Source organism: Nesoenas mayeri, assembly GCF_963082525.1.
Source record: "Nesoenas mayeri genome assembly, chromosome: 4".
NCBI classification, from domain to species: Eukaryota; Metazoa; Chordata; class Aves; order Columbiformes; family Columbidae; genus Nesoenas; species Nesoenas mayeri.
In genome coordinates, this window is record NC_137540.1 from 5,285,069 (window position 1) to 5,307,208 (window position 22,140).

Below are 22,140 nucleotides of genomic sequence, written 5' to 3' on the forward strand. Positions count from 1 at the left end.
AAGCAAAAAATATCTTCAGTTAGCGAAGCAGAAATACTGCACGAACTGCAACTTAAATTTGAGAACATCATTTCAGCGCTGTTAAAGAGAGCCCAGGTTTCTAAATTTCAAGCCAGCTAGACTTACAAGTTCACTTCCATAGCTTAGAACCAGAACAAACCATGTCCAAACTACATATTCACATTTTTATAAAAATTAAGGTTTAACATTTATTTTACATCTAGCTTTCCACATCCATGTGGGGACAAGGAATCAGAATGTACATAACTATTAAGCAGTGCAAAAGTGGTGCCAGTGTGAAGTCACAGATGCACAATAAACTGATAATACAAGACTAGAGAAAATGAAGCTACGTATGTTAAAAAAAGAGACCAAAAAAAATCAAACAGGGAAAAATGTGAAGGAAGAGGGCAGGAAAGAGGAGAGCTGGATGTTTAATAATGCCCTTGTTGCTGCAGAGATAAGCTAATGGCACAAGACAACGTTTCCTGTAGAACAAAGATCCAATAGCAATGAGTCTTTATCCACGTTTAGTCACCTGATGGGAGGAAAGTGTCTGTTGTATTAAAATAGTCATCAACGCAAATGGCAGCATGGCTGAACAAGTCCTTTTCAATGGTAATGAACATCCCACATAGTAAAGTCACTTCAACACAGCCTCATGACAATTCCCACATCAAAACAGTACTTTATTTTATATATTTTTTTTGCCTCATCATTACTATCACATTAAGATCTTTCAGCTGTCAAGTGTACAAGGTGAAGAAAAAGGTTCTCAGTCAGCAAACAGGGGTGCATCAGGAAGGGTCTCCGTGACACACCACTTCAGATCTGCTGGGTCCCAAGTCCATCCTTGAACGCTGGGCTCCCAGCACCACGTGTAGCACACGACTACGGCTACACTACTATGTTAGCTTATTAATTCTGCATACATCAGGCCGAACAATGTGTCAACCTGCAACAGACTGAGCATTATAACTGAAAATGGCAAAAGATTCACTCTATTGAACTTTACATCATTATTTGATGTTAAACAATGAGGCAAATCCCAACAGTATATACAAAAACCAGCTTTGCTTTTACAAAAGATTTTGTTTCCCATATTGATTAATCCAGGCAGCTAACTCATTGGTTTATGCAACTTTATTGAAGAAAATAAATCAATTACTAGTAGAGCTATTAGTTGATCACTCATCCATTGACAACTTGCATCATTTATTCAGTGCTATATTAAACAGTGTTTTGGAAGACAGATTAACTAATAGCTCCAAGCCTCCTAACAAAATTTAAATGAATTACAAAAATGTTCTTAGACCCTATTTTGGAATACAAGGGATGTTTGACTTCCAATTTCCATTCTCTGTAAAACAAGAACTGGTCATTCCTTTATTGACATGCATAAGATACATCACATTTTCTGTTCTGTTGATGCTATAGATTCAGTACCAATTCTCCAGACACATCAGTTATGAGCAAAAGTATATAATAAAACCTCAGTTCTCTAACACTGGAAGGTTTTGAAACAAGATGGATGTTGCTACAGCAATGTTACTTCTTTGATGGGAGAAAATTGAACACCCATCTCCCCTCCCCCCTTCAGGTGACATCTTCAGTATCTGTTAGAGCAGTGAGGAATGTTTGTCTTTAATCTCATAACCAAGTTAGAATGAAGACATTGGCCACATAATACACATGCTCCATTAAAAAAAATTCTGAATCTTGGGCAATTGTTCTTGTGTAACTACTTTACAGATTCTAAAAGCAGTTATTGTCCAAAGCTGGAAGAACTAAAGTCTTCTCAGATGAGCATGTGCATGAATGGAAGGAGGTAAACAAAAAAATAAAAAAGATGAGGTCTGAGAGGGGAGCAGCCGGATAAGAAAATCAAAAAAGGAACAGTAATTTAAAGTTTATTCCAGCTATAATGCAGGTTATTCTGACTTTAAGGTAGCATCACATGGCATACTTCTGAGTCCATTCCCGAGATATTCTGTTGTACCTGCAGGGAAAAGAGGGATTGGTGTCAGCATGAAAATGACAATTTCCCGAGCAGTTAATGACTAAGTATCACTTTATCCCCATCTCCCTATTCTCTTCACACCAAGAGAAGTCGTCTTCTATACTATGATACACTTGAACTGAAAATACTGAACGACTCCCTACCTGGACTAACTAGAATATTCTCTAATTTATATGAAACACTTCAAATTCAAGACAAGCAGATTTGCTAGAAGTCTGCTGTGAAAAACTACCGAAAGGGAAGGAATGGAGACCACCTGGGGTGGGAGAGGCAAGGGGAGCGTTTCATTTAAATACTGACCTTAGGTAACGATTACAGAGTATCACATGCCATAAGTAAAGATTACTTGGGTTAATTAATATCATTGGATACAAAACGTCAGTTTTCCCATTTTAGAGTAAAAACAACATTAAGCATTTCTTCACACTTAATATTCTGTTTCCACATGAATATACTAATCAACTTTTAAAAAGGACATTAAAAGAATATTTACATACGCTACTTCCACAGGATTTAAGCTAACAATTAGTTTTTACTTAACTCCATGCTTGTCAGTAAGAAGTTAATTTTCAACTACACAAGCAGAACACGATCCCGATACATCTTCCTAGCTTACATATAGAAGACAGACACTGCTGAGTAATCAAAAGTCGGAATTTGGATTGTCTAAATTCACCCATGTCTACACATGAGGTCTTCCTGCAGGGCATCACTTTAATGAAATTCTGAGTAAAATCTTGCTAAATACTTACCAGAATAAGCTGACAAGCTGGCTTAAAACTCAACAATGATTTAATACTATCTGGGGGTTTTTTTTGGCCATGCAAGAGCAGTATCTGTGAGAAATAGTGACTAGCCAATCCATTTCACACTAACCACAGATCAAGCTGTTAAATATCCAAGTTCAGTAACTGGTGCATCCATTATCTGTTAGTTAATCCAGTGCCTTAGAGCATGCAGCACCCAAGTGCTGACAAGTTTCCGTTTGGTTAAATGCACCATAATGTGCAGATTTTCTTACCCTACAGCATAGCGTATTTCTCTGTCCACTCTCTTGCTAACCTATTGTACCTAATTGGACAAGTATGTTTAGCATTAATATATATATATATATATAAACAAAAATAAAGTCTACTTCACATAATTCTGTCTGTGCAAAATGTTAAAAACACATAAGGGGAAAAAATGGTTTTTTCAACACAGATAGGAAAAAAGTCCTGAAGCCTTTTTTTCAAGGGGAGCACCAAAATTAAAGATCAAGCTGCTACCAAAAGCAAGCATCAAAATAACAAAGCTTTTCCTCAGTATGAAGATCTAACTATCTTTATGCATGGTAAACAAAATGTTATGCAGTACATATTTTAAACCACTGCCACGCAAATGAGAAAAACATAGTCTCCTTCACCCACAGCTCCGAAGACACTGAGTCCCTTTCTTTCTACATTAGGGATGACCAAGAATAGGTACTTCTTTGACACACAAGTTCTCCCCATCCCAGATTGTGACAAAAGGCTCACTCAACACAACTGCTGCCTGACAATGCACTCTTCAAAACTTGTGTTAAAATATCGGTCTTACACAACTCCGTACTTACTTGTCTCTGTCTGTTTTATAGATACGTGCAATCTCTGGCACTAGTGGGTCATCTGGATTTGGATCACATAACAGTGAACAAATGGATAAGAGAACTGTAAAATAAAAAGAGACAATACTCGATAGCAAAACAGGAGCAACAATCTCAGAAAGAATGGAGCACAGATCTTTGCATTAGCACAATGGCGGCACAGGAGAGGCCCTAAAAAGCATTTTCCTGATATATGGCCAAAATAAACTCGTAATCCACTCTAAATAAAAAGCCCAGGAAGACTTAAAAGTCTGTAAGAACTATTTGTTTCCTATTTCCCAATACTTAGAGCTGTCAGTATGTACATGAGAACAGCACTGTTGTCCCCTGCACGACAACACAACAGCCAACAAAAGCATGTTATTAGATATGCTCATGATCAGCACATTCCATGGTTTGATTTACTAAAACTTTTTCAATTTTTTTTTTTTTTAATCAGACTGAATTCTTTCCATATTGTATGTAAGGTGGCAATACCCTGGTCTGCACCATTAAAACTACACATGTTGTAAAATAAAGTAGTAACACTTGTAGGCAGCTATGAGGACTTCATCCTCTACCCTCACAGTAGCTTTGAAAGAAAAACCAATAGTGAAAGCACTAAAATGTAGGGAATCCACGTTCAAATCACAAACCTACTCTATGACAGACAGGAATTACAAGTTCTATACAAAAAGGAGCATTTTGATGGATCTTTTGAAGCCACAGTGACTAGTGGCTTTGAGGTAAAACAAAATTTGATCACCATGAAAATATCTGAATATTAATTGTTATTTGCTATAGTAAAATGAGGAAAGCTACAAAGCTTCTATTGCAGCACAACAGCAATTTATCCTGAAGCAGAATCAGTGAGCTAAGTTGAAGTAACGTAATACAACGCCAGCGCACAGTGGCAAAAAGCAGTGTGCATCAATAACAGTTTTGTACATCTACCACAGAGTTATGACAATATAACTCTGCAGGTAATTCTAGACAAGCTCAGTCAAAAAACAATGCAGATTTCATTATTAAAAACTGACTTTAAATTAATATACAAACATGTATCTACATGGACAGCTGCAAACAAACAGCTTCACAGCCTTAGCTCAAATAGCACCACCACAGCCCTGTTTCAATCCAAACGCTGGCAGATTCCTCCAGGATCAAGCTAGTAAATAAGCTCTGATAATAATACTAAAGCAAGTAAGTGGCCTGACAAAGCCTTAAACAGCCATATAGCAGAAGATGTTAGAAAAAACAAATATCCGTTAAAAACGCAGGAAAATAGCATTATCAAACTGGCAAAACACAGGCTAGAATGAGTAAGGGAAATCAAGAGATGAGTAAGAACTCCAGACAACCAAAGCTAGAAGCACAGTATTCAACACAAGAAGGAAGTATTTCTCCTTCACAAAAGTTACCTTTAGAAATAGTTAAAGCAGGAGACCACTGTGATCTTAGAATATCAAGACAAATGCTGCCATTACTGTTAATATTTGGATGATAGATTCTTGTTGTAAATGCAACCTGCAACAAAAAAAAAATATGAAGAGTGTGTTTTGGTCTATGACGACAATGACATCACCCTTTCTCCTCAGCCAACTTATCAGTCAATTCAATTTACTCTAAAAGAAAACAGATTAAGCAGCTAAACTGCACCAAATTCATGGAAATGCACCCAAGCCACAACTTCTCAGTTTCCATTCACCAGGCCCTCTATTTCCAGAGAGAGGGCACGTGTGAGGCTGTGTTTTGATAACAGGTGCCTGTGTCATGATGAAGACACTTGAGAGACGTGCCTGAACCACAGTACCACTGCTATCACAGAGCTAAAAAAGCCCTCACACGTTGTGGTGAGTCCAAGTGTGCACTTTCATATTGACTGAAAATTGGAAGACAATGCTAGTGGCTGATACAGCTGCAAAGAAGAGCATATTTTGCAGTTATTGCCAAACAGATGCCATCTTCCCTGATTTTAGGCACTCAGCAAGTTAATCCCTATCCATAGTGTCACATTCCTATTGAACAACCCAAACAGCTACACTGTGAGACCTGACAGTCCCCTCAGCAAGAATTTTATTATAGTAACACAAAGCTAATGAGTTTTCCTATCAATTAAGAAAAAGAGAAATAAAACCAAGAATATATATGAATTTGCTCCTAAAACATATGCCAACACACTCATTCTCATGTAGTCAGAAAGGGACATAGTCATCTAAGATACTGTAAGAATGCGTCAAGGAAGTGAGAACTTTAGAACATTACAACACAGATGCTGACAGTTTGTCCTGTACTTGGTTCTTTAAATGAACTAATTTCACAAATGAGAAAGCAATACTTACCTTAGGTGGTTTGAAAGGGTAGTCTGTAGGAAAGTGAATTGTCAAGAAGAATACACCACCCTGATATGGACTGTCATTCTGTCAAAGTAAACAAATAATCATCCTATTACCATCTTTAGGACTAAATATCACTGAAGATCTTGTTTTTAAACAAAAGTTACTTAAGCAACTGAACTGTTTAATCCATTAATACAAGAGAGATGCAATTAAAATTCAATTACTACTTCCTCAGGTTAGCGATACAGAACACGTACAGGTCACTTTCTGAATGGACCTCCCTGAGCTAATGCTTTGTAGAAAACAGCAGCTTTAACAATCCACTCAGGACAACTTGGCACAAGCATCCAAAAGCCTCTGAGATAGATCCAAGAAGTGACAGTACAGAGAAGTTCCGTGTTTGGAGCTTATTTGCTATGAGCACCCAAGCTTACAGTGGCCATGGGCTGCTCTAAGGGCCTTCCATCCCCTTTTAAGTTCTGCCCTTGCCCAGGCGTTGCTCAGCCCTGCAGAACACCTACAAATACACAGCTAATTCCTTGTTTGTTGCAAAAAAAAACCCCAAAACAACAACAAAATCAAAAACCTCACCCCACTAGCATCAAACAAAAAAACCTCCCATCAAGATTAAAGTGAAATCTTCCTCCCTTTCTGTATGAGAAATTCATTGTAATCTAGTATGGAAGAGTATTTCACATTTCCATGCGCCAAGGAAACAATTATGAGGATAACTGGTTCAGGTGTTAACTATTAGCAGGAAAGCACCATGGGGAAGTAAGCAAAGCTGATAATAAGCAGAGAATACATGGAGTGACTGAATAGGGATTGCATAAGTTACTAGTTATGAGAAGATATAAGAAGTTTTTACTTGAAACTACAACTAAATTTCTGAAATAGAGCTAAAAACTTCACAATTAACCTGTAGACTCATATTAACATTACTATTTCACATTCACTGCGAGAACTTTTCACTGGTGTAAGGAAATAACTCCATCTTACTTATATACCAGAAAATAAAATTCTGCATCACAAGACAAGCAACTCAAACCTGAAAACTTACAGGTTATACCCTCTCCAAACTCTGCTGAAAAACCTCGCAGACAAGACATAACCTCTGTTTGATCAATAAATACTACGTGAGGCCTTGAGGAGCCAGAAAGCAACTCCTGAACTGCAGATAAATCTTAGCAATTATAACCTCCTCTGAGAATGTGTTAGACCAATGCACGCTCTCTCACGTCTAAGAAAATGCCAGCCTGGATAATATCGCACTGCAGAGGTGGAAAGCCAGGTGACTGGTTCTACAATCCTTGTCTGTTATTAAAGGCACAAAGCAACACCACGGGACCACCAGCACCACTGACACCATACTTCTGTCAGGATACTGCCCAGACTTGAAACAGGAATGCGGACCTTTTGACACCACAAAACTATATGAGGAGAAAAGCTGTACATTCCTAAACCAGAAGAGGAAGCTAAAAACAATAATCTCAATTTAAATACAACCGCTGTTTAACACCTTATGGCCACACAGACACCAGCCACATAAAATCATATTCAGTACAGTGCAGAACATTCTTTGCCTTTTAAACATTAATATAGCTATTAAACAAATTAATCTTCTTGAAGCACCTAGTTAAAATCAATGGGGACCAGGGACTTTGGAATGGAGAGCCATTTTTTCCAGTCAGGTGAACCTGTAATAGGCACATTTTCCATCGTGGTCTCCTAAAACCACACTTGTAGCTATAAAGTCAGGGTAATTCGGCAACACTGATATTTAATTCCTACTCCGTAGCCTCACCAGAAGCACCGCATTGTGGTTGCAGGTCTACTGGCATCCAATATTTGTCTTCTCAAGTTACAGCAGGTTTTGTTTTCTAAATATAGATAACCAGCCCTGAGAACGCCAGATGTCAAGTGTTTGCAGGTTACCTTTTCAGTAAAGGCAAACATTTGCCTTCTTTACTCTAACAAGGAAAGGGTCACATTCAGGTTTCATTTAACACACAATTTTTTCCTCCAGGCGTAACTGGAACCTAACACTTCAGTGACTTTTTCCCTCCTATATCTAGATATGTTTTCAAGATCTCAGTACATGACACCAGACCAAATAAGGATTCTCTGTTCCAAAATCCACACAAAAGCATCTCATCTAATTCCTAACACTGAGACCAGCTCCTACTACAAAGTTCGTGCTAGATTCAAACTTCAGAAAAAGTTAAATGCAAAGTTTCTATATATTAAGTGATAATGCCTAACATTGCTCTAGAGGATCATTTCAGCTGAAACACGTGGGCCTGATAAGGGGAGTTACAAAGTAAAACAAAAAACCCCACAGTTTCCACCTGAATAAGAACAACTAGTTTAATATTACATCACAAGAATTCGAATACTTACAGGTCCCATAATTGTGGCTTGCCAATGAAACACTACAAAAGAAAAACTCCGCATTATTATCTATGCATGATATGTCGTGAGTTAGAGCAACACATGAAACATAAGGGTTACTTACTGTCATCTCCAACGGGACCTGCTGAACACTGTGCTGGAGGGTCACGGGCTAAGTCACTAAGTTCCTTTAGGAATAAAAGAACAACAATAAAATAAATTATTCAGAGAAGAAACACTAATGAACTTAGTCATTTTCACTTCATGTCCAGCAAAAACCTTTAAGTTTTCCCATATACAAACACAGGAGAATGCGCAATAACAACTACAAGAAACACTACATCAGTGTCAAAAATGCCTTTATAAAAGACAACAATCGCCAAAACCAGCTACGAAGGTAAACAGCTACAATGACTATGCTTTTCCAAATAAATATCACAACTGTAAAGACACTCCTGCTGAAAGACAGACAGAAGAGCAGGATACAGAGCCTGAAGTGGGCCAAGTCTAATCACTTTCTGATCACAATTTGCAAGGATTCAGTCTTAGCTAGAGAAGCCTGAAGCAGGAAGAGAGAAAGCTATTGATGAGTCTTCATTCAACAGAAAGCACTGTGTAATGTACCGCCTGATGCTGAGGCTCAGAGCAGGAAGAAAAACCTAAAAAACAACACGGAAACTTAAGTTTCATTTTTCCTCACTACTCCCATCAGGGATACATCTTGCATAGATCAAAGGAGACGGGAAAACTAAAGACGCAGACAACTGTCGGAATCAGGGAAAAATATCTGTATTTTTAATTTTAAACTTGATACTTAAGACAATAATACCTTTAAAATTCTGAAGAACTGAGCTGCAGAAACAATTCCCTCCCTTCCCCGTTACAGTGAGAAATGAAAACAGAAACTTCAGATGGAGGTTTCCTCGTGTAGGATCAAGATTGCTGGGATCAGTCAAAGCAGCTCAGTATTACTTCATTTAAACGCTCAGCAAGTTACTTGCTTGAACAGTGTCTTTTAAAATTAAATGTATACCCTTCCCTGCTCTCTTCTGAATCTAAGAACAGCTTCAGGAACTTGTATAAATCTACGCTTGTCAAGACATCTGGAAGTCATGAGAAACGGGAAAACCTTCAATCCCTCTCCCATACATTAACAGTTGCACACAAGTTGTTTTGCTGCAAGTCTACACAAGCCATTAAAAAATGAACTTTCCATTACTTTTTCAGACATTTAAGATACCCAGGCATAGCTATTACGCTGGAAACATATGCACATTTGCATCAGACAGCTGTTTTGTCTGGGAGGATCCTAATGTACACACCTTAAGTTTCACAAATTCTGCACTTGATAAAAATGTAGTAAGGGTAAGTCAATATGAAGTGAGGGGAAAAATATGTCCCAAACAAACACACCCAAAACCCCTTATTCCTGCATTTTCCCTCCCTACACATGCTATTTTTGACTAACTTTCCGATTAACCAAGTTTCATTTTTGCACTGACATCGGACTACTTTGTAAACCAGAACTGTATCAACAATGGCACAATGAAGTTAATATTATGGTTCATTTCACTGCTGCTGTTATTTAGAAGTGCAGGCAACGGCTCTTTCCAGATCATCATAGTAAATCCATTCTGAGGACATTTCTCTACACCCTCAGTGATTATTTTGAGTCTCTGTGGTAGACGTATTTCTGCCAAGAAATATCACTTGTTAGGTCCATATATTGTTCAGCACCCTCCAGAAAATATGCTAAGTTAGATTTACACTGTCCATGCAAATGCAAGGAATATAAAAGAACCTTCAGAAGAAAGCTCTTCTAAATTTCAGGATATTTTTGTTTTCCCATTTAACAAATACGTTTTGTTAATCAGGCTTATTTCTTGTGTTTTCCAATTCTAGGAATGATCAATTGTTCCCAAAACCTGAGAGAAAAAAGTTCCACTGGATCTTTCGTCCCTTAAATGTTGTAGCAATAGAATAAGCACAAAGACACAAATGTTACTATACTAATGTAGTTGTGTAGTTATTACTGGGTTATTTAATTAATCAGGGAAGAAGATCATATCTTATTTTTTAAAAGACTATCACAGGGACTATAAACTATAAAAAGGCTTTTCACGTAGTTCATGAAAACTATAAAAATGAATAGCATTAAGACAAGGAGGGACAAGAAAACAACAGCATGAAGTGGACTGTCCCAGGAACATGCGTTAGACTAGAGAGTTCTAAGTCTAAGAAATTAGTACTCAAGGTAAAAATATGGTGTTTCAACACAGCAGGAAAATTAGAGTATATTAGTAATTCAACTAGGACAAGCAAATACAAGTAGGATTCCAAATGCAAGGCAAAAATTTACTAAATTCGGGTGAAAAAATGTGTGCAAAAGCCCCTCCAGTAACATTAAGAAAAATTTACAAGCTGAAACATGGTTGTAATATTTGAGTCTCCAGCCATTTCAAAATATACATCCATGCAGAGTTACTTGAAAACTGTTCTAGACAACACACAAGCAGTGATTTTTCATAAGCAAAATGACTAAAGTTTTGTCCAGCCCAAACCATTTCTGTAAAAACCAAAACAAACCACACCAAAAAACTGTGCTAAACAAAGCAGCTCAAAATACAGGTGAGGCTGGGAACACACAATACACCACTCGCATTTCAACCACAGAGCAAACCATTTATCCACTAAATTCAGAAATAAAAAGCTGTGGCGGCAGCGTTCTTGTGTTTGTTTCTCTCCGATAGAATGGTCAAAAGAGTAAAGCTGCAAACTGGAATAACTGGAAACTCAACAACCAGAGGCACACGAGCTGTGACATTTGGAGCCCAGTTGAAGCATTTCAGTCAAGGAAAGGGAGGAACTTTTTATGCTTTGCCTTTTTTTCTTCTTAAAAGCTTCCCACTTAGCAGCGGAAACACAAACTGACCCTCTGCAGTTCAGCAATCAAGAGCGACTGTTCTGTAGCAGGAAAAGATTTAATCTGAAAAATATTTCTGATGGCAAAAATAAGCTTGATCATTTCCATGAGCTAATTAAAAAAAAATAACAGCTCATAATCATTCCCCTTCTTTCACCTGATTTCTCACCAAGGTAAAGTCCACATCAAGTTTCATTTTACAAAGAGTTTAATGGGTATTTTAGAACTAAAGGTTCCCAAGCATTGTTTTGTGGAATTTCTACATATAAGGGCTTTATGCTTCTAATATTCCTTCTGCTGCACTGCTTACTACCTCCAACTTTGCTTCTCTCTGTTTACGTTCAGTTTCAGTAGTGCTTTCTGTTGTCGAGGCACTAATCCACACCTCAAACTCTCTAATAAATCCCCAAACAGAACCCACATTTGCCTGAAGTCGGCTGCTCTACTATTTCACTTTGCAGGTGCCTTAAGAAAAAAAAAGATATAAACTGCCAAGAAGCAAATTCCCAAAACTTCACACAGAAACAATAAGCCAATTTTGGTTCAGAATGATGTGTTACATGCCTGTTGGAAAGGTTTAGTCTTGAATTACAACTGTGACTAGTAGGCTCCGTCACTGCCAGAGGTTTCCAGCGTAGCTCCAGCATATCATCATTTCTGTGTCCCAGTTTCCAAATATAAAGTTGTGATAGTTCCCACCTCCCCACAGGGATGATTAGTCACTTAGCATTCTACAGATTTAAACACTGTTTAAGGAGTAAGTGCCAATGCTGCTGTTAGAGGACGTACAAAAAGCAATATATGTACAATTTTGTAGCTTTGGAAAATTGATAACTGGAAATACAGCAACAGCCAGACCTGCTTTAACACCAATGCAGTGCCACAGCTTCTGCCAGCTTCACGTTAAGTTTGTAGTAATTTGTAGTCTTACTGGTGAAACAACCACGATCTTAATCTTCTTTCTTCATACACTCATCAAAAAGCCAACAAAAAATAAAGCTGTACTTTCAAGGAAAAAAACGCTTATAAAAGCTAACTGATATGCCTGTTTTGCACAATCACAATGAACATGCATTGTAAATTATGTAACTTACAGTCTATTAAAAATTATTCTATGATAACTAATACAGAAAATCTGGCTTATACTTCAAGTGATGATCCAAAACATGGATGTGTGAGTGTGAATGCAGGACTACAATCCTATTACAAACCAGTGTTTTTCTTTTGACCGCAAAGCTGCTAAAAACTCCTCTCTACCAGATATTTAAAAGATTACCGAACTCATTTAAAGGGTGACAAAAATTTAAAGGATACCTCATCCAAACATGCATAAGTAAGGCAGCGAAGGAAAATAACTTCAGGGAACCACTTGCATTTCTCAAGGTACCAAGTAGAGCAGCAGCAGGGTCGGCTCCTTTTCCTCCCGTTTCTCAGAATTCATACTCCCTGTGGCACAACTGCTACATTTTTCTAGTTTAAGCTGGAAATAGCCAGGGCTTATTTTTAATGATAGTAGCAGCTGACTGAAACGCAGAGTGGCAGAAGATCACTCACGTTTCCTCCACAGGCATAAACTCACAGATTTAATACCGGTTTGTAACACAATTATTTGCTAAAATCAGATATTGCAGCTTTCTGGTTTGTAGTCAAGAAAGGATAATGCAAAAAACTGGGTTAATTTGCTTTAAGTTTCCAGATAGTAACTCATTCTACCTTGGAGGGCATGAAAGGCAATATCCTGTTAAATCAGAAGTGTAAATAAAAATGAGGTAATTAAAAATAATAATAATTTTTAAAATCAACATTTATTAATTTGAGTGCTTGTCTAACATTGCCTGTGTTAAACAGGATATTTCAAACTCTAAGCATCCAAAAATTCATCACTGCATTAGTCTTACTCATTAGCTCACAGCTGAAACCAGCTTTAAAAAAGAAGGATTGGAAGCAGCTATAAAGGGAGGGGAAGAACATTTAAGCCTGTTTGAAGATTAAGAAGTGTCAACCAGCAAAGAACTACTGCCTCATCCCACACACCTGCATTTGCAACATTCATTTCAGCATGAAAATTAATTACCCCTGGAAGCAGAAAATAACAGTTTGAAAGAACACTGAATGTGAATTTCTGAGCTGAATAAGAAAGCAGGGGCACAATACACATCGCAACATAAGTGTAACCAGCAGAAAATCATCCCTTTCCAACAAGCTGGCATTATGGCTGACAATAAATGGATAAAAACAACGTATAATGACAGTGCACAATACAGAAAGATGTAGGTTTCTGTTGTTTTTAAAAAAAAAAAAAAATAGCCAGAACAAATATGCCAAGAAAACACATGAAGAACAGTCACAGAAAGCAGCAAGGGCCAAAAAGCACAGAACAATTTTTAAGAAACCCAAAACATGATCAGGAATGTAACAGTTGTGATTGTCCCTATCTTTATTATTCTGCTTGTGCTATTTTTCATGGTTCTCCTTTCTCAAGCCTTTAGTACTACAATTTTCGGGCTACACACTGCATATTGTTTGTACAATGCAACAATACAATAATGGTATATTACAAGACAAACATGGAAATATTAATGTTTTAAGCCTCACGCTCAAGGAAGGAAATGCCAGACTGCTGCGCAACTGTAATTAAATCACTTTGTGTGCTTGGGCTGTGATACAAACTACTCAGATGACTACATGTTATCTTTCCGAAGAACCTACCTCTTAGTACACAAGCCCTTTGTGAATGAGAACATTGTCTACAGCTCTTCTCATGTGCTCTGAAATCTGGAAGGTGTACAATGCAGGTAATGGTTTTCAGCAAATTTCAGTTAGCACAGCTAAAATGGCTCTCTGTTGTATGTTCCAACCTTTTGCAGAGTTCACCTCCGTAGCTGGACAGATCCAACTTGAAAAGGAGCTCAGTTATTGAGTTTGCTTTCCTGGTCACTCACTGAAGGCATTTGGAACAGACTCAGAAAGAAGGTGGCAACTACACACCTATAGTTGTGCTTTGAACTCAAAGGCATGGCTTGTTTTCCCCAAAGTAACAAAACCCACAGCAGCTGTCTTACTCAACGTGAAGAAAATCTGACTGCTTTACACACACCAGTTCTGAAGTACTACAAACATTACCATTCCCTGGAAATAACAGAGCTATTCAAACATATATGCTCAGTGTATATATATGCTCAGTGTAGGATGAGGCCTGTGCATATTGACGGGCAAAGTGTGAAGTAAAGCGCTGGCTAACTACCTATCCATTCAACGATAACTGGCTATTTTAATTCTGGCATTTCCAAGCTTTGAATATCAGACCCTGGAACTTCAAATACTTTTTTGACTGCAAGAACCACACTGGTCTTTGGTTCTGTAACCCAAGACTACAATGGAGCCCTCAGAGAAGAAGGTAACTAGTACAAACAGGCCACAAGAGAAGCAGCAAGATGCACCTAGCTAAAAGAAACAGAGCGACTGGGAAACAATGGGGCAGATTCAATTCAATACAGACAACTGTGAGGCGATGAACTTGGAAATAAGTTTATGTTCAAAGTAAGGCAGCGGCATTTGAGGTATCAACCAGAAGCAGCGTCTGCACACGCGCTGCCCCAGACTCCACGTGACACAGGCCAAAACACAACAACTGTGGGGACTGGCAGCACACAGGACAAATTTCTGTAGAAATCACAAGTGGCCTCAATTGGGCACTTAACCTCAGCAAGCCTGTGCTTTCTGAAAAAAGGTACAAGAATTCTTCATGTTCTCAAGGAAACGTATGGAAAGGAGGATCGTGTAACAAGAAGTTATTGAATTAATATTCTAACAAATAGCACCACATCTGTAATCACACTTCATTGTTTAGGTGTAGTCTGATGTATTATTCTGAAATGTAATTATTTAATCTAAAGAACTCTGAAAGTCAGCTTTCCTTTTAAAAAGCAGCCATGACTTTGACCAGCCCTTGTTTTGTATGAATCCAAAGATGCATGCAAAAGCTACTGCAATATACCATATGGGTATATTCTACAAACACAACTATGTGAGGATGATTCTACTAGCTTATCTACAGCTGCACAATTACCCTATCATATTATGCTATTGTGTATAACTACCCTTCATAATGGTTCTGCATTTTGAACAGCCAGTGGCAGAGATGCAGAACTAAGGGTCTGTCTACAGGATTAGGTGCAGTTACATGATCAGCTCACATTGAGCCAATAGAGCATTAAAGAAGAAAAAATACAAAACTGTTTCTGGAGTGCAGCTGCTTTTACAGCTGAGTTCCACCACAGCTACCGAGGGAACAATGATGTCCATAAAGGTCTTTAAAAAGCTTAAGGGAAAAAAAAAAGAAAAGGAAAAAGTGTTTAAAAGCATACTTATGAACATAGTGCAACCTGAATTAGAGCAATGGAAAGAGGCCATTGCTCATCTGGCAAATTGTCATTCAGGAGGTTCTCCTAGATTATTCAAGGCAGGAAGAAACTGAAACCAAGTCTAAAAGGAAGAACAAAGTTTGCAGTTATCTGATTTTGAAAACTATCTGGCACTATTACTCAAATAGGCCAGCAAAGGTTGGGAAATGTTGTCTGAGAGCAGGACACTCGTATTTACTAGAAACCTAAAAGAACTGTTGGAAGAGCTCACAGCCATGACAAGCACCTGGGCAATCTAACTCCAGGTTACAGAGAAAGCTCTCTATAAAGTGAACCGAGCACTAAACACAATCCTCATGCCCTCTGTCAGGAAGACCTAAAGCACTTTAGCTTCTGCACTCAGTTCAGCTTGGAACTCTGGTGTCCAGATGCTTGTGGAAAGGATTAAACATTTGTCTCCTCTTTTTTTTTACTGGGCCTTAACATTTGCAAAGCAGTCAGGAATCCTTCCATCTCACTTTCTTAAAATGGGAATAGAAAACCATCACAATTACACTGGATAAAACTGCAGGAGATCTTGAAAACGTCTAGCATATCACTCCCCTCAAAGGGATGAGGTTCAGAACAAAGGCTTCCTTTACACAAAATCTCAATACTTCAGTTTACTGTTGGTAAAAAGGCTCTCAAGAATGTTTAAACAAAACTTTTAAAAATCCCCTCTATCTATTTAGCTTTCAGTCCCAAATCCTGCAATGCTCTATTTGGCTCATTTTTCAGTATTAAACCTTGTCCTACGTCCAAGTGTTTTAGAAATAGTTGCCAAGGGCATAAACGCCAATTTTAACTTTTGAGCATGATTTTAACTTTATTTTTTTCCTGTAAGGCTTCCCCAACACAACCTACCACATTTAATGGATCAGATCAGTGCCCCATAAAAAGCCCGCTGAACAGAAAGTTTCTTTTAATAAAAGCTCCAGTACTTTCCATTTAGAGTCTGAGGCATTTAGATTCAATTTCACAAAACTGTTCAGCGTGTGCAACTCAACACAGTTTAAGACCTTCTGCCGATAAAGCCAGCTTGACAAAAGCAATTGCATATAAAAATGCACTACTGACTACAATCAGATATACATTCTCACTGCTGCTTTCATGTCTTACCCTAATTTGGTTTTTTTCCAAATATTATACTAGCAGGTTACTGCATCACGTCAGTCACAGGAGAAAATGCACACCCGTAGCCTTTTCAGTGTGAATTACAGCATCCTAGCCTAAACTATCAGCAAAAGTCAGCTTACACTGAGATACTGGCCCTAATGCTGAAGCACAGACCACATGTTCCCATCTGCCAGCTCTGACGCACAGGGGAGAGACCTATACAAGAACACAGGGCAGTCAGTTAAAGCGGCAAAACCTTAATATTTGCAACAGAAAGATTTATTGGAGATCACATATCAATGCCCTAACCTGAATGACACAAAAGCTCTACCCTTTTCACTCCTCCTTACCAGCTGTCACTTGACATCTCAGAGGAGGTTAAGAACATCCATCCTCTCTCTACTTGAACAGTTCAAGCCAGTAGACGCAGAGAAAACATCTGCGGGTAGAGGATGATGCCAGGCTAGAGGTGGCCTCCACAGCTTAACTGCTCTGTATTCAACAGCTGCTACTTACAGCTGTTTACATCCTTCCCCCTCCTCTACCCATTAATATGTGAGTGCAAAGAAAGGCATCAGTGCTTCAGAGCTGGTTACAGACTGGGGAGGCGGTTGAAGGGAGCTCATTCCGCAGTTCTACATCAGCCCTTCTATAGGAGAAACTCATGTAGGGAATACTAGCAAAAGCACCGGCTTACTCTCAAAAACAGATCTTGAAAAGCTGGAGTGATCATAAATAAAAATGTTGGCTGGACAGCCTTTTTACCCTATACATTATCCCACCCGAGTTCTCAGCATACTGGAGAACTCTGTTTTTAAGGTATGCCAGAAGTACCCATCTAATGAAATATTGATCTCTGCAGTTCTGTAAATTACTTAAGATTACAATCCCCTTCTTCCCTCATTCCAATGCACACATTTAAAGATCTATGCTAACTGGGACTTTGTTTCACAAGCACAATGCCCAATTAACAAAGTTACTGTGGTCCAAACTTTCTAGTTAAGGAAGCATCAATCTTCCCCTCTCATAAAAAATGACTAGTTCTTAAAAGACACCCAAGACCCTAACAGTAAATGCTGGACTTGAATACAGGTGTGTGCTGGTTTTGGCTGGGATAGAGTTAATTTTCTTCATAGTAGCTAGTACGGGGTTGTGTTTTGGATTTGTGCTGAAAACAGTGCTGATAACACAGGGACGTTTTTGTTATTGCTGAGCAGGGTTTACACAGAGTCAAGGCCATTTCTCCTTCTCACACCACCCACCAGCGAGTGGGCTGGGGGTGCACAAGAAGCTGGGAGGGGGCACAGCCAGGACAGCTGATCCCAATGGACCAAAGGGATATTCCACCCCATAGGATGTCACGCTCAGCATATAAAGCTGGTTAAACCAATGCAGATTGCCATGCTGCCTTCATTGCTGCATGTCACGATCTCTGAAAAATATTACACATCACTCCAGAGTTCGTAGCATTTCTTATATGAACATCTGGAAAGTGGGATTAAAGTTGCAATTAATTCTACACCTAGGAATAATGCTGGAGCCTATAGCCTTGAGGAAAAGAGTTATTTAGTCTCCATCACTGACAATGGAAGCCTTCTATCTATACTTAAGTAGCGATAAATGGTTTTGCCACCTTCAGCATTTAGCTTTCAGGATTCCAAGTCCACTTAAGATTTTCTAATAAAATACCCCTCCACAATGATGCTGACTTGTGTTATGCTTAACCAAATGGATATAAAACACAACAGGCACAAGTCGTCTTAAGGATTTCACAGATGCGACATTTCATGCATACATCTCCTGTATTAATTCTATTTTTAGTCTATCAAGATCACCACTTAGGCATTTTATACTGCCTCGCTTTAACGGGTGCGTATAGCAGTGATAAAATGGATGTACATCAATGATGTGACACTCTCAAGTTTTCTCAATTTTACACATTCCCAATTCCCCACTCCTACATAAATGTTTCCCTGCTACTAGATCATCATCATTTGAACCTGAAGCGCCAACATTCTGCAGCAATTACAGGATGTGCATTTAGCAGGGCGCACTCAACACTTTGGACAACGTGCCACAAGCATTTAGATACAAGTTCATAAATCAACATCAATTTGTTCCATTGCCTTTAAGATAATTTGGGGAAAAAAAATCATGAAAGGAAAGAGTTAAAAGTAAGATGTAGGCTCACATTATTCCTTGGCAAAAGCACCTACTTGTTATACTAAAATAACTGCCACTCTTGCGCAGTGCAAGTCGTATCAATAAAAGCAGAGTTTTGCCAATCGAATGCAGGCTGCCCTCAGGGCAGATGGCACAGATGCGATGATGAGTTCCAACATAACATAAATCATTCTGGGACTGGCTATGTACCTGACAACTACTTCATTTTGAACAGAGCTTTATGAAGGGTGTTTCAGAAGTAGAAGACCGAACACATAACATGTGAATACTCATGTGCTTTCATTTCCAACCCAAAAGTAGAATTTGCCAGTTTTGTTTTAAGTAGTGGTTGTATTCTGAATGTGCATCATACTTCACATTAAACTTAGACACGCTGACACAGTCTGAAAGTCTGATTCACCTAATATAATAAAAAAAAAATCTATTTTGCTTGATACACCAAGTCCACGAAGAGGTAGCTGGCCACACAAACCAAAAATACTTTTGCCGGTGCATTTGCGATGTCATTTGCTGCAGGAGACAATGAATTCCAGCCCTGACAGGTAATACCACAAGTCAGACTAACCAGCTATGTGTGATTACAATGTTCTGAGGTCCCGGTCTCTCTTTAGCCTGTTCTGATCTAGTGCCAACAACATACTACAAGGAAGCAAGGAGTTTCAAGGTCTGATTGTGACCTTACGGTTGGAAAACAGGGGATCCCACCTCACTGGGGACAGAGTGCCATTCTCTGGCTTTACCGGTCGGCAAGACCAAAATTTAAAGCCACAACTACCTTGTTACAAAATAGGCCCTGCTATTTTTGGATTTCAGCCTCAATCCGAGTAAACATTCATATCGGAAGCCATGCTTGGGAAGAGAGCAACTAGCAAGCAATAGTTTCAGTTTAGCAAAACATCACCATTTTGACTTTCCAAACTGGCAAATACAAAATCAAAACTGTAAACTCTATGTGAATTTGGAAACATGTCTTGCAGCACGGTGTGATCAAACTGATTAAAAATAGCACCTTAAAAACAACACACACACACACACAAAAACACCACAAGAACCCTTGCCCAACCATCTCACCAAGCCTAAACTCTACACTGGGTAAAGGAAGGAAGAAGTTTGCTACTATACAGTGCCACAGAGCGCAAGGACCAACGCAGGACAAGAGGCTGCTCACAACAGGCCAAAACCTCGAAGTCAAAGAGCGAGCTTATTGATTGAAGAGTCATGCTGAATCGTTTTAAGGTTGTGACCACCAGATGACTGTGTAAGTGGGGGTTTGCCTTGGTTTATATTTGACAACAAATTCTTACCTGCGGTGCCTGAATGTGTTTCATAAGCACGAGCTGATGACAAAGCATACCAGGGAGTATCCTAGCTGTGCTTCAACTCAAGTGATATCATCCACTAGCACAGGGGAACAAGTTCTGATGGCAGATTCAAAAGGAATTGTTCCGAAATTCCTGTGATAATGCAGCCGTAATTCAAAGACAATTCACTTAGCTAGCACTAATCCGGAACAGATTTCAAATTTTCAGGGATAACAGAGATTTCCTTTCACTAACAAATTATAAACGGCCCCCTCTTGACTAAAATATGCCCAACAAGAGATGGGATGTTACAGGAAGACTAGTAGGTGGCAAACTTCACACGCTGCCTATAAAAGGTGTTTTGCGCACCAAAGTTTAGTTCACCAATTCCAGGACACACCGACTTTCTGCCATCTTGGCAGAGGTGACCAAGAAACTCCTCTCAGCTCTAGAAACACGTAAGTGCTCCACGTAGCTCGCGTAGGAGCTCAGACCAACAGCGACTTCCCGGTAACGCCACCGCGATCACACCCCGAGCAATTCCCAAACCCGCCGAGAAACCCTCCAGCTGCCCCAGCGCAACCTCACGTCGGGAGCTTTCCCCCCCCTCCCGGGAGAGGCTTTAAAACAAAAAGGCGAAACCCCCCTTTCATCACCTCGGCATTTTTTCCGAGTTAGCCGCGAAGTTGCTCCACCCGGCTCCGATTGTGCAACGCGGGCCGCGCTCCCGCCCGGCGCGGGGGCCAGGGCGGCGGGAGGGCCGAGCCGGGCCCGGGCTGGAAGGGGAGGAAGGCGGGGAGAGGGTGATGGCACCGCGGCAGCTGCTCCGGAGCCGAGGGGAGAGCGGAGCGTGTGCGCGTTTGTGTCATGTTATTGCAGAAAGCGAGAGATCCCGGAAAGAGCCCGAACTAGACGAGCCCGCCGCCATCTTACAATGCGGGAAAGAAGTTACACGGCAGAGGGGAGCGAGCGGCCCGACAGGCCGGCTGCCTGTCCCGGGGAGAGCCGCGACGGGGCACGAACCGCCTCCCGCACACACGGACCGGCACCATCCGGGCCGGCCGGCGGCGGGGGAGCGGCGGCGGCGACGCCACAGCCGCTCCGGGCTGCGCTGACATTTCGGTGTCTCCGCTCCCCGCCCGCAGGAGCGGCGCCGCCCGCGCCCCGGGCCCCACCGAGCGCCCCCCTTCGCCCGCCGAGGTTCCAGGCCCAGCCCCGGGGAAAGCGGCCTCACCGCCCGGGCCAGGCCGCGGCCTCGCCGGAAGGAGCCGGCCCGCTGCCCGGCCTCGCTCCGCCGACCTCCCGCCTCCCCTTCCCCCCCCGCGCCGAGCCCGGAGCACCCACAGCCGTGCCCTTCTCCTCCCGGGCGGAGGAAAGCACAAAAACAGAGAAGAAACCCGAGCGGGGGAGGCGGCGGGAGCAGCCCCGGCGCTCACCTTGTTGATGCGTTTGAGCGCCATTGTGTGCGAGTGCCGCCGCCGCCGCCGGGCCCGTCTGTGCGCCGCGGTGACTCCGCGCTCCGCTCCGAGGGGGGGCCGGCAGGGAGGGAGGGAGCAAGCGAGGAGGAGGGGGAGGAAGGCGGAGAGGGGGAGGGGGCAACTGCGCTTCTCCTTCCTCCGGAAACAGCCGCGGGGGGCGCCCGAGCGGAGCGGAGCGCGGCGGCCGCGCAGGCGTGCGGGCAGCGAGCCGGGCAGCGCTCCGCCCGCCGCGCCGCTCGGCACCGCCGGCAGGAGGACGGGGGTGTGGGGGAAGCCGAGAGGCGCCGCCCGCCCCGGGGACAGGACGAGTGAGCCCAGCGCAGCCGGGCCCAGACGCCGCGGGAGGCGGAGCCGGCGGGGAGGGAAGGGAAGGGCAGGACAG

The 22,140-nt window shown here is 41.0% G+C and overlaps 1 protein-coding gene across 2 annotated transcripts; it reads right to left on the reverse strand.

Moving 5' to 3' along the window:
• Positions 1-668: 668 nt before the first annotated feature.
• On the reverse strand, positions 669-21,209 carry UBE2D3 (ubiquitin conjugating enzyme E2 D3). 2 transcript variants are annotated; one of them, XM_080343925.1, is made up of 7 exons: positions 20,937-21,209; positions 8,478-8,541; positions 8,363-8,394; positions 5,966-6,043; positions 5,045-5,150; positions 3,615-3,708; positions 669-1,999 (listed from the first exon to the last, which is right to left on the reverse strand). In XM_080343925.1, coding segments are annotated over exons 2-7 (357 nt in total). In that variant the 5' UTR covers positions 8,479-8,541; positions 20,937-21,209; the 3' UTR covers positions 669-1,953. The 2 variants fall into 2 exon arrangements, with proteins under 2 accessions (XP_080200051.1, XP_080200052.1); XM_080343926.1 differs by lacking the exon at positions 20,937-21,209 and adding an exon at positions 12,135-12,157.
• Between the last annotated feature and the right edge of the window lie 931 nt (positions 21,210-22,140).